We start from the raw sequence: 13,364 nt of genomic DNA, 5'->3' as shown, positions 1-13,364 counted from the left end.
TTACATAGTTTTGTATCATCTGCAAATATCGATATTTTACTGTGTAAACCTTCTACCAGATCATTAATGAATACAATAAAGTTTGGAAGAAATTTTCGTCTTTTTGCCACCAGATCCCCTCAATCCAAATCTGTCAAAATCGTAGATTTTCTGCAGAGGGGCTTAGAAATAGGCCTCAGGCCTAGTACATTAAAGGTCCAGGTCTCCGCCTTCAGTTCTATTTTTGATCAAGATCTGGCAAATCGCTGGATTAAAAGGTTCATGTTAGCCTCCAGAATGAACCCTAAAAAACAATTGGTGGTTCCCTTATGGGACCTTAACCTAGTACTCCAGGGGCTTACAGGTCCACCATTTGAGCCTTTATCTTGTTCTCCGCAAAATCTAATCTACAAAACAATTTTTTTGGTGTCTAGAACCACGGCAAGAAGAGTAGGCGAACTCCAAGCTCTATCGATAAGAGAACCTTACCTATCTATTAGAGATGATTCCATAGTACTGCGTCTTGATCCTTCTTTTCTCCCAAAAGTAGTTTCTGAATTCCATCGTTCCTAGGACATTATTTTACCTTCCTTCTGTCAAAATCCAGCAAATTCAAAAAGAAGAAGGATTCCATACTCTGGATGTCAGACGTATTGTACTATATTACTTAGAGCAAACTAGCTCTTTTAGAATTGATCAGAATCTTTTTGTCCACCTCTATGGACAAAATAAGGGAAAAAAGTAGCAAAAGGCACTATCACTAACTGGATAAAAAGAGCCATAGCAGAAGCCTACTTAGCTCAAGATAAAACACCCCCAGTAGGGATCAAAGCCCACTCGACCTGGTCCACTTCAGTCTCCTGGGCAGAAAGAGCAGGTGCATCAGCAGAACAGATTTGCAGGGCAGCTACATGGTCTTTGTTGCATACTTTCTCCAAGCATTATAGATTGGACATCTTGCCCAGAAAGATTTAGTCTTCGGCTGGAAACTGGGTGTTTCTTGCACTGTCATGTGCATGACACTGTGGCAAACACTGCTTCTGATCAGCAGTAAAATAATTATTGCCAGTCAGCCAGCTGTGGTTCCTATGCTGTCAAATAACAGCATGAGCCTGCAGCTGTGATTGGAGGTAAAGTTTACCTCTGGTCACTTGGTCACTGGCGTCGTCTGATGGGCCTTCTGCTCTCATCAGCCTACGCTTGCTAGCACTAATAACAGCAAGAACAGGCGGCACCTGTGCTCTAAATAATGAATAAAAAAAATGTGGGTTCCCCTGTATTTTTGGTAACCAGCCAGGCAAAACTGACAGCTACGGGCTGCAACCCATAGTTGACGACTTTGGCAGGGCTAGCTATCAAGAATAAGAGGATCCCCACACCATTTTTTTAAAAACTATTTTTAGATAATTAAAAAAAAAAACCAAAGGCATGTGGTCCCCCCCATTTTTGACAAGCAGCCAAGCTAAAGCAAAAAGCTGGGGGCTGGTATTCTCAGGCTGGTAAGGGGCTATGAATATTGGGCCCCCTAGCATAAAAATAACAGCCTGCAGCCAAGAAAAGGCACATCTATTAGATGCACCAGTTCTTGTGCTTTGCCCGGCTTTTCTCACTTGCCCTATGGTGAGGGCAAGTGGGTTGATGTCACCTTTGTATTGTCATGCACATGAAAGTGTGGCAAACACTGGCTGTCCAGGCTCCCCATTCAAGTGAATGGGGTCTGGGTACTATTCTGGTACCCGAACCCCAATTTATTTTTTAACAGTTTTTAGTCCTGAACATCCAGGGGTCCGCCTATCTCTAGTCAGACGTTTTGGTCACGAGATGGTGGTATGGGAACGGATAGGCTTTGGGAAGAGCTGAACTGAAGATGGCAGCTGTTGAGTACAATAATCGGTTCAGGGAACTTGGATTAGTAGCACCACTCCAACACTGGAAAAAAACAAACATTTAAAATGGTGGAGTGGTGCTTTGTAAGCTTTGGTTCAATAAATTGTAGCCCATTGCATAAATACTCAATGTAATAATGTAAAGAAGTCCCATGAAATAAGAAAAGGAGATGGTAAAGATGTCCCCTTTTACAAACTTCACCAATATAAAATTCAATATTTCCACATCCTTCATCCCGCAGGTGGATAATTCTCTCAACAGCACAGTCCTTTGGGAAGGTGGATATCCAAAGCCGCTGCCATCCTTGTGTGTGTGTGTGTGTGTGTGTGTGTAATGTCCTCACGTTGCTCCAGCTGGATGATGATTACTTGAATCTGATGGTGAGATGGATCGACAGACTTGAAGCCACCTCTATTTGTAAAATTGAGTGACTGGAAGATGGCAGAGGCCATACCAAGTGGGATTTGGATGCCAGTTTTATTAGCTGACGCGCTGGAGATACATCCACTATATAATTGTCTAAGGGTCACTTCCATCTGTCTGTCTGTCTTTCTGTCTGTCACAGATATTCATTGGTTGCGGCCTCTGTCTGTCATGGAAATCCAAGTTGCTGATTAGTCGCAGCAAAACAGCCACGTCCAATCAGCGACCGGCACAGTCTGGCGGCAATATGGCCGCTCCTTCCTCCCCGCAGTCAGTGCCCGATCCGTACTCCCCTCCCATCATCCCTCACACAGGGTTAATGGCAGCGTTAATGGACCACGTTATGCCGCGGTGTAACGCACTCCGTTAACGCAGCTATTAACCCTGTGTGACCAATTTTTTACTATTGATGCTGCGTATGCAGCATCAATAGTAAAAAGCTCTAATGTTACTAATAATAATAATAATGTTATTCTCACCCTCCGAAGTGGCGTACTTTCATCAGCAGTGCAAGCGGCAGGTTCCGGTGCAAAGGATGCTATGAGAGAAGGACCTTCCATGACGTCAGTCTTGTGACCACGACGTCATCACAGGTCCTGCGCTCATACCAACCCTGGGACGGGAAGCTGCCGCGTGCACCCCACACAGGCGACAGGACTACAAGGGGCCCCTCGGAACGTGAGTATACGTGTTGTTTTTTTTTTTGTTTTTGTTAGTCTCTTTTTTTTAGTCTGTTACATACCTGGCTGGGCAATATACTACGTGACTGGCCGATATACTACGTGTCTGTGCTGTATACTACTTGGCTCTGTGCTGTATACTACGTGGCTGGGCAATATAGTACGTGGCTGGGCAATATAGTACGTGGCTGGGCAATATAGTACGTGGGCTGTGCAATATACTACGTGGGCTGTGCAATATACTATGTGGGCTGTGCAATATACTACGTGGGCTGTGCAATATCCTACGTGGACATGCATATTCTAGAATACTCGATGCGTTAGAATCGGGCCACCATCTAGTCTACTATATAATTGTCTAAGGGTCACTTCCGTCTTTCTGTCTGTGACGGAAATCTCAAGTCGCTGATTGGTCGTTTGACCGCGACCAATCAGCAACGGGCACAGTCCGGCCACGAAATGGCCGCTCCCTACTCCCCTGCCGTCAGTGCCCCCTCCATACTCCCCTCCAGTCAGCGCTCACACAGGGTTAACGGACCGCGTTATGCCGCGGTGTAGCGAAGTCCGTTAATGCTGCTATTAACCCTGTGTGACCAACTTTTTACTATTGATGCTGCCTATGCAGCATCAATAGTAAAAAAAACTAATGTTAAAAATAATTACAAAAATAAAAATCATTATACACTCACCTTCCGGCGCCTTTCTCGCTCCTCGCGACGGTCCGGTCCATGCATTGCGGTCTCGCGAGATGATGACGTAGCAGTCTCGCGAGACTGCTACGTCATCATCTTGCGAGACCACAATGCACTCTTGGGACCGGAGTGTCGCAAGGTGCGTTGGTAAACGCCTCGCCTGGATCCAGGGGTCGACGGAAGGTGAGCATATAACTATATTTTTTATTTTAATTCTTTTTTTTTTAACAGGGATATGGTGCCCACACTGCTATATACTACGTGGGCTGTGTCATATACTGCGTGGGCTGTGTTATATACTACCTCGCTGTGCTATATACTATGTGGGCTGTGCTATATACTACATGGCTGTGGTATATATTACGTGGCTGGGCAATATACTACATTGCTGTGCTCTATACTACGTGGCCTGGGTTATATACTGCATGGGCAGTGTTATATACTACGTCTCTGTGCAATATATTACGTGGCTGTGCAATATATTACGTGGCTGTGCAATATACTACATGTCTGTGCAATATACTACGTGGCTGGGCAATATACGTGTTTGTGCTATTTACTACGTGGCTGGGCAATATACTACGTGGCTGTGTTATATGGTACTTGGCTGTGCTATATTTCTCTGCTGTATCTGTGCATCATGAATCGTGGTATGAGTTAAAGAGGGGGGCCCACTGAGACTCTTTTTCGTCCGGGGCCCTCAAAAACCTGGATCTGGCTTCACTGATTGGTCACGCCCGGCCGCGAACAATCAGCGACAGTCGCAGTCCGCCTGCGAATTGGCGCGCAATTTGAACCACGCTTCACTAATTGGTCGTGGCCGGCCGAATCCTGTGTATAAATTGCATTATTCTGAAAACTTCATAAATAAACTACATACATATTCTAGAATACCCGATGCGTTAGAATCGGGCCACCATCTAGTGAATTTATATTTACCTTGGTCACTGGTTATGTGGCAGGTGAATATTGTCCACAGTGTGGGATGTATTATGAGATGGTCGAAAGCAGTAGCAAGTGTCTGAGCGATAACTCTACTAACCGTCCAGCTAGGGATGTATTAGTGTCATAATTATCGGCTAATATCAATAATTGCTTCATCAATAGATCTATGACTAGGAGGTGGACTATTCCTATGGCCTTTCTCTTAGGGAAGTACTACTAATCCCATCCTAACCGTGCCTCCATGAGGTCCCTAATTCAAATTCTGCATTGATGTTTACCTGCCCGATGGTTGCTCATAAATTACTCGTCTTGGATATCCATCTTCACAACTGACCATCCTGTTGAGAGAATGATATACCTGTAGGGTCAAGGATTTGTGGAGATATTGAGTTTTTATATCTGTATCTGCAATGTATATGAATCGGCCATCTTTACAAGGATACAATCTGCCGGCATTTATTAGCGAGCTATCTGCATTTCTACCATTGCAGTTTCCTATTTCATGGGACTTGCAGATCTATTGTAGATTCTTACACTGACTATACATGTTTTAGGCGCTATATTAATTGATCCCTTGCTTAGTGCACCTGACCTGATGCATGCTGCCCGACCTGATGTGTACATGTAGGCAGAGACCTGTCAATCCAGGGCAGCGGGCGAGAAGAAGCCGCTGGGGGCCATCCTGCCTGACTAGTCTCAAGTGCAACTCTGTCCCCGCCAGCTTTAACCCCTTTCTGACTGCGGCGCTTCCAACATACCTGGCTGCATTCATATAGTCAGTGTCTAATACATGCTGCCCACCGGTCGAGGGCTGACTGCTTCACTTTAATTTTATATAATCTTTTAGTGGTGTTCCAAAAAATATATAATTTATTTTTTGTTTAAGATTATGAAATGATCTATTTTTCATTGGCCAATGAATTAGCAATGTTTTTAAGGAATGAACTTGGTACCAAGAATACACTTTATCAGTATATTGTCCAAAAAGGGTAATTTTGTAATTAAAATATTCATAGAACAAAATTGTGTGCGTGTTTTCAGGCCGGTGTCAGTACAACTGGCATTATAGTGGGCTTTAAAACGCTGGGAGAAGGCTTCTCTACTTTGCACCTGATTGGTTCAATGGTCATCGAAAAAGACAAATCTCCTCAATACACTATTCCTACTTGAATTCAAGCTACACCCCATCAAAGCCAATTTTAAAGGGGTTTTCCACATCCTCCTCAGCACAGTCGCTGAGCTCATTGATTGTCAATGTGATGAAACCGCTAAGATCTGAGCAAAAGTAGAGAGCTGGCACTAGACCTGGGGAAGTAGAGTACCTGCTGTTTTTTTGTTTTTTTTTATCCAAACAATTTTATTAATGTTATATGAGGCAGATAACAAATGCAATGCTCTGTTTTGTTTTAAGGTATTTTGGAGCATTTGGAGTCCACTTTTTTTTTTTTTTAGTGGAAGTTAATACCTAATGTAAACTTTTTTTTTTATTATTTTTCTTTTCAGGTACTCTTAATATATATATTGCACCTTCTGGTCATCGAGAAACCCTTTTGTGGTCATCTGGTAGTCAAGATCATGTGAAGTGGACGAAAGTCAAAATCATGCTGCCACCTAAACTCTTGTATAGGAATACCCATGTAAGTAGCGATTACTGATTTAATATTGTAATGCGGAAAAAAATGTATATATTATATTGCATGCATACAGTACAGACCAAAAGTTTGGACACACCTGCCAAGTGTGCAAAGCAGTCATCAAAGCAAAAGGTGGCTACTTTGAAGAACCTAGAATATAAGACATATTTTCAGTTGTTTCACACTTTTTTGTTAAGTATATAATTCCACATGTGTTAATTCATAGTTTTGATGCCTTCAGTGTGAATGAACAATTTTCATAGTCATGAAAATACAGAAAAATCTTTAAATGAGGTGTGTCCAACTTTTGGTCTGAACTGTACATACATGCATACATACATACATACATACATACATACATACATACATACATACATACCTCAAAAAAATAAAGGGAACACTAAAATCCCACATATCACTGAATTAAATATTCCAGTTGCAAATCTTTATTCATTACATTGTAGAATGTGTTGAGAAAAATAAAATATGAAAAATGATCAATGTAAATCAAAATTAATATCCTATGGAGGTCTAAATTTGGAATGATACTCAAAATCAAAGTGGAAAATCAAATTACAGGCTGATCCAACTTCAGTGGAAATGCCTCATGACAAGGAAATGATGCTCAGTAGTGTGTGGCCTCCACGTTCCTGCATGACCTCCCTAGAATGCCTGGACATGCTCCTGATGAGGCGGCAGATGGTCTCCTGAGGGATCTCCTCCCAGACCTGGACTAAAGCATCCGCCAACTCCTGGACAGTCTGTAGTGCTATGTAATGTTGGTGGATGGTGCAAGACATGATGTCCCAGATGTGTTAAATCGGATTCAGGTCTGGGGAACAGGCGGCCAGTCCATAGCTTCAATGCCTTCATCTTGCAGGAACTGCTGATACACTCCAGCCACATGCGGTCTGGCAATGCCTTGCATTAGGAGGAACCCATGGCCAACCGCACCAGCATATGGTCTCGCAAAGGGTCTCAGGATCTCATCTTGGTACCTAATGGCAGTCGGGCTACCTCTGGCGAGCACATGGAGGGCTGTGCGGCCCTCCAAAGAAATGCCACCCCACACCATTACTGACCCACTTGCTAAACCGGTCATGCTGAAGGATGTTGCAGGCAGCAGATTGCTCTCCACGGTGTCTCCAGACTCTCACGTCTGTCACATGTGCTCAGTGTGGACCTGCTTTCATCTGTGAAGAGCACAGGGCGCCAGTGGTGAATTTACCAATCCTGGTGTTCTGTGGCAAATGCCAAGCGTCCTGCACAGTTTTGGGCTGTGGACGTTGGGCACTCAGACCATCCTCTTAGTCTGTTTCTAACCGTTTGTGCAGACACATGCACATTTGTGGGCTGCTGCAGGTCATTTTGCAGGGGTCTGGCAGTGCTCCTCTTGTTCCTCCTTGCACAAAGGCTGAGGTAATGGTCCTACTGCTGGGTTGTTGCCCTCCTATGGCCCCCTCCACGTCTCCTGGTGTACTGGCCTGTCTCCTGGTAGCGTCTCCAGCCTCTGGACGCTACGCTGACAGACACAGCAAACCTTCTTGCCACAGCTCGCATTGATGTGCCATCCTGAATGAGCTGCACTACCTGAGCCACGTGTGTGGGTTGTAGAGTCCGTCTCATGCTACCACGAGTGTAAAAGCACAACCAACATTCAAGTGTGACCAAAACATCAGCCAGAAAGCATTTGTACCGAGATGTGGTCTGTGGTCCCCACCTGCAGAAGCACTCATTTATTGAGGGTGTCTTGATAATTGCCAATAATTTCCATCTGTTGTCCATTCCATTTGCACAACAGCATGTGAAATTTATTGTCAAACAGTGCTGCTTCGTAAGTGGACAGTTTGACTTACTTGGAGCTATATTCTGTTTGTGTTCCCTTTATTTTTTTGAGGTGTATATGTATATGTGTGTATATGTATATATATATATATATGTGTATATATATATATATGTGTATATATATGTGTATATATATGTGTGTATATATATATATATATATATATCTATATCTCTATATATCTATATCTATATCTATATCTATATCTATATCTATATCTATATCTATATATATATATATATATCTATATCTTGACTGCTTGCTGTAGTTTTGATAATCTCCTGCTAACATCCGTTTCATCACTAGAGGACTAGTAATCCTGCTGCATGATAGTCTCCGATATTCAGGAGCTCTCAATAACCTAGCCCCCACCACTAATTTGGTAGCTTTTTGCCTATGCACAGGGTAAACAAATCTTCCAATCAGCAGTAGTGTGGGTGGGATTATTCTGAGCTTCGCATTCAGAGAACTGCTAGATCTGCAACTGAGAAACCAGTGATTTTATCAAAATGACTGCCAGCAGCTTGGTAAGTGACAAATCACTGGAATTGAGGTGTTTGCCCCTACATTATGCTGCTCTCAGATGGGAAAGCTCAAAACCTGCTGACAGATTCCATTTAAAGTAGCAAGGAGGAACCTCTGAATGGAGCCCTTGTTGTGGACCTCGTGATGGGTGCGATTTTACAACTACTTTGATTCCAATAGGTTAGGAAGGATATGTCCGATGTCAACAAGTTGATCTTTCATTTACTTATTTGTCTAATCACGTATTATGTATGAAATATCTATGCTAAACAGCTAAGGAGGAGGATTAACTACTTTTAATGCTTCTTTTTTCTCTTTAGGTGGTTGTGGAAGGAGTTCTAGGACGAGCGGGCCCGAGCACCATTGCTATTGATGATCTATATGTTGGGCAGTGCAGTTGATGTAAAGTTGTGTTTTCCATATATCAACACAATAAACCTTTTAACACCGGCCTTGCATGGAGAAAGTCTTGCTGCTTCACCAAATGATCGGTAGAGGGCGCTGATGATGTAGAGTTGCCTGCGCTATCCTTGGTGCTGAACTAAAACAGGGTTACTCCATGGGTTAACACACTGATGGGTTTTCTGGCATACAGGATACATTTGTTCTACTTGTTCAATACACTAAAGCGGAGCGCTTGGTATATATTGCTACGATATCGCACATTAACTGGTACATTGTGTCATCAACTAGAGCGTTGGTAGGAAGTTTGTGCTATCAAGGTGAAATAATCTAGAGATCAGCTATAAGCTGTAAACATATCCATATTCTTTGTACATCGAGTGATGTATATCCCGGAGGCTGTGGCATTAATGTCTGTGCAGTGTGACTGAAGCACCGATGCGATTATCTGAATGCTGGCGAGATTAGGAACGCCGCTCCCGGTGGTTTTGTTAGTAAGGTGCAGTCACTAAACGCTCCGCTCACAAATAAACAGCAGGAGGAAATGCTGTGTGGAACACAATTCCCGAATAAATCTGTATAGTGAAGAGGATTCAATGTGAGACTCCCTCCCATGGAAAGAGGGTTGAACTGTGGAGTATGTGACATCACTCTAGGGCTGGAGAAACTAAACATTCAGTAGTTTAAAAGCCCAGAAAATCTGCATTTCTCACCTCGGTGAGAGGAGGGTAAGCAAGGAGACACTCTTCAAAGGATATTTTATACAACACTTTCATATATCCGTGACCACGAGGACTGAGTGAGTGCCTCCAACTACAACCTGGTCAGCTGAACTTCTCATGAAGTTCTGAAAACTTCTAGACCGCTCTGAAGAACGCTTTGGACTTATGGAGACTGAACATTTTAAAGTAAGATTTCCTTAGCCTGGACTTTTTCCTGTCCTGGAAGATCTGCTACTCTTTGGTTGTGGTCCCAGACATGGCGTCCACCCTCTTTTACTCCATACAAACCACCGCTGCCATAGCAGCAATCATTACCTTTCTCATGCTTTGCACCATTTTTGGAAACGTATTGGTGATTATTGCCGTGCTAACCAGCCGATCATTAAAAGCTCCTCAGAACCTGTTCTTGGTGTCTCTGGCTGCGGCTGACATACTCGTGGCTACTCTGATAATTCCATTCTCCTTGGCTAATGAGCTTATGGGATACTGGTATTTTGGGAAGACTTGGTGTGAGATGTACTTGGCCCTGGATGTTCTGTTCTGCACTTCCTCCATAGTGCACCTATGTGCTATTAGCTTGGACAGGTACTGGTCTATCAGTCAAGCTATTGAGTATAATTCCAAGAGGACTCCTAGGCGGATAAAGTGCATTATCCTAATGGTCTGGACTCTGGCAGCCTTAATTTCACTGCCACCGTTGATTTACAAGGGTAAAAAGGAAGACCACAAAAATGAGAAACCTCAATGCAAGCTTAATGAAGACCCTTGGTATATTTTGTCCTCCAGCATCTGCTCTTTCTTTGCACCCTGTCTCATCATGATCCTGGTGTACCTAAGAATTTACTTGATTGCCAAACGTCGGAGCAAGAAGAACAAGGAGGGCAACAGACCCAAAAAAAAATCCTGTGCGTCAGCTGACAATCAGACTAAGCACTGTGTGGAGAACTTGCCCGTTCAGACTTGTACAACTCCACAGGAGAAGCCTGATGCTGACATCAATTGTGGTGGCAAACTAAAGTGGGACCATGCTGACCCAGCACTGTCCAGCAAGGTCAAAGAGACAAATGGCCTTGGGCCTTCCATCATGGACACTGTTGTTACTCCCAAAGGTGTTATTCTGCTGCCAAAAAAGTCACGAGATGCTGTCTCCACCACAAAGAAGAAAAGCCACATCAACCGGGAAAAAAGATTCACCTTTGTCCTGGCGGTGGTCATTGGGGTCTTTGTCTTGTGCTGGTTTCCCTTCTTCTTCACCTACAGTCTAGGAGCCATATGTCCTGAGTTGTGTTACATCCCACAAAATGTATTTCAGTTCTTTTTCTGGATAGGGTACTGTAACAGTTCACTCAATCCAGTTATCTACACCATATTCAACCAGGACTTCAGAAAGGCTTTCCGTCGTATTCTTTGTAGCCATTGGACACACTCTGTTTGGTGACCACCAGCAATGAACTACTTATTTATTGTACGCCGGAGGAAGAGACGTAGGTGTATAAAGAGCTTAGATGTAAAATATACTAGAAAAACCAAATGCTATATATATTTACTGATGATGGGAAATTCCTTCTGCTGTGTTTGTCTGCCAAGCTGAGCTTGGTCAAATAAACAGTTTACATGTGTGCTCTACATCTGGTATTGTAAATGGTTAATTCCATTCAATGTATTTCAATCCTAACTTTTTATCTTTTTTTTTTTTTTTCCTATTGTCGTAATTGTCAATGAAATTCAGTATACAACTTTTCTATAAAGTTAAATTTTCCTTTTTTATTCTGACAGATAAAAAAATTTGACTGTTTTCTCATGCAGTAGATTTACTTGCAGTTCTGTAGATGCCGTGAGATGCTTCTTGGTCGTTTTTCATTGCTAGATAAATGGGCAACACAAAAAAATAGCGCCCTAAAGAATTAAAAACCTTTTGGCCCTGGTTATCAGTGATGTGATGTTGGCTCATTAGAATGTCAGGTTTTTTTTGTCTAGCCGATGGCTATATGACAACTTCATCAACGTCAGAACTAAGCTGCAGCTCTGAGAAGAGGAGGATGGTGAGAGATACTGATCTATAGGGTGAACAGGCCAATACCTATTAAAAGCCCAAATCCTGTTCCCATACACTCTGCAACCAGGCTCTTGGTTAATTTCTGTGATTGCCCAGATGTCACAAGCCTGGTGCTATAGTGACGAGATGTTTTAGCAATCACAAATGGCACTCATAGAATAAATTATCTGTAGAACATGCCAATGAGAAACATGTATTAACTGTGGCCCTATCAGTAAATGGTTAATAATTTTAACATTTGCTAAGGATTACTTAAATGGTGCACTGTAATTTTAAGTAGCAAAGGTCCAGAGTAGGTTAAAGAGCATGGGAATGATTGGCTGCTGCACGGTACTAGCTAAATGCTGTGGGGGGGATGTTTGTCTTGTATGTATTCAGTAGTGGCAAACTTTGTCCCTTCTCAGCTATTACTGGATTAAAACTCCCAGTATGTCCTGATGGCTAGCAAAAGCTAGAGAGCTATAGAATGGAGACCACCAATCTATCAGTTTTCAATATTATGTCTTCAGTGTCCTTTTATAATCTCATAAGTGGCATGAAGACTTGGTACTTCACCACCAGCACCACCACCACCACCACCACGTTGCCTTGTGGACATCTTGCTTTGCTCCTCACCAGTGTGGAGCAGAATCACTGGCCATCACCCTGAAATGGCAGCCTGTAGATTCGAGGTTGTCCACTATGTTAGGTCATTTTTTTTATCTGTAAGGCTTGGTTCCCATTGCGTTAATGGGAAAGCGCTAACGGACAGCGTTGCACGGCGAAATTAACGCCGTGCAACGCGTCCGTTAGCGCGCCCATTCACGGCAATGGGAACGCGCAGCATTAGCGCGTGCCATGTTCGGCACGCGCTAGCGACGCGCCGGTGTTTCCTGGCGCGCCGCGGACGCTGCTTGCAGCGTCCGAGGCGCGCCCGCGGTCCGTTCCCCGCTCTTGCAGATCGGGGATCTGCGAGAGCGGGGACGTTACCGCGGCCCCATTAAAAACATTGCGTTAGTGCAATCCGTTTAGCGCTAGCGGGTTGCGCTAACGCAATGTGACCCTAGCCTAAGGGTACCGTCACACAGTGGCACTTTGATCGCTAGGACGGCACGATCCGTGACGTTCCAGCGATATCCTTACGATCTTGCTGTGTCTGACACGCTACTGCGATCAGGGACCCCGCTGAGAATCGTACGTCGTAGCAGATCGTTTGAAACTTTATTTAGTCGCTGGATCTCCCGCTGACATCGCTGAATCGGCATGTGTGACGCCGATTCAGCGATGTCTTCACTGGTAACCAGGGTAAACATCGGGTTACTAAGCGCAGGGCCGCGCTTAGTAACCCGATATTTACCCTGGTTACCAGTGTAAATGTAAAAAAAACACTACATACTTACCTTCCCGGTGTCTGGTCATGTCCCTCGCCTTCAGCTTCCCGCACTGACTGGCGAGCGCCAGCCAGCCGTAAAGTACAGCGGTGACGTCACTGCTGTGCTTTCCGGCTGTCCGGCGCTCAGTCAGTGCAGAGAAGCACAGTGCAGAGAAGCACAGCGCCGAGGGACGCGACAGGAATGTAAGTATGTAGTGTTTGTTT

The 13,364-nt window shown here is 43.8% G+C and overlaps 2 protein-coding genes across 2 annotated transcripts in view; both read left to right on the top strand.

Moving 5' to 3' along the window:
* The window catches only part of LOC138674616 (uncharacterized), a 28,595-nt gene extending 19,586 nt beyond the window's left edge, over positions 1-9,009 (top strand). The window contains exons 3-4 of the mRNA XM_069762431.1: positions 6,110-6,243; positions 8,929-9,009. Coding sequence (XP_069618532.1) covers positions 6,110-6,243; positions 8,929-9,009 — 215 coding nt within the window. The remainder of the gene's footprint in view (positions 1-6,109; positions 6,244-8,928) is intronic.
* Positions 9,010-9,737: 728 nt separating this feature from the next.
* ADRA2B (adrenoceptor alpha 2B) lies at positions 9,738-12,994 on the top strand. The gene has a single exon (XM_069766608.1). It carries the CDS (start codon positions 9,989-9,991, stop codon positions 11,168-11,170), a length of 1,182 nt encoding a protein of 393 aa, XP_069622709.1. The 5' UTR covers positions 9,738-9,988; the 3' UTR covers positions 11,171-12,994.
* Positions 12,995-13,364: the final 370 nt, after the last annotated feature.

Source organism: Ranitomeya imitator, chromosome 4 (assembly GCF_032444005.1).
Source record: "Ranitomeya imitator isolate aRanImi1 chromosome 4, aRanImi1.pri, whole genome shotgun sequence".
Taxonomy (NCBI): domain Eukaryota; kingdom Metazoa; phylum Chordata; class Amphibia; order Anura; family Dendrobatidae; genus Ranitomeya; species Ranitomeya imitator.
The sequence above is the reverse complement of the archived record's forward strand: the minus strand, read 5'-3'. Positions and strand labels throughout refer to the sequence as shown.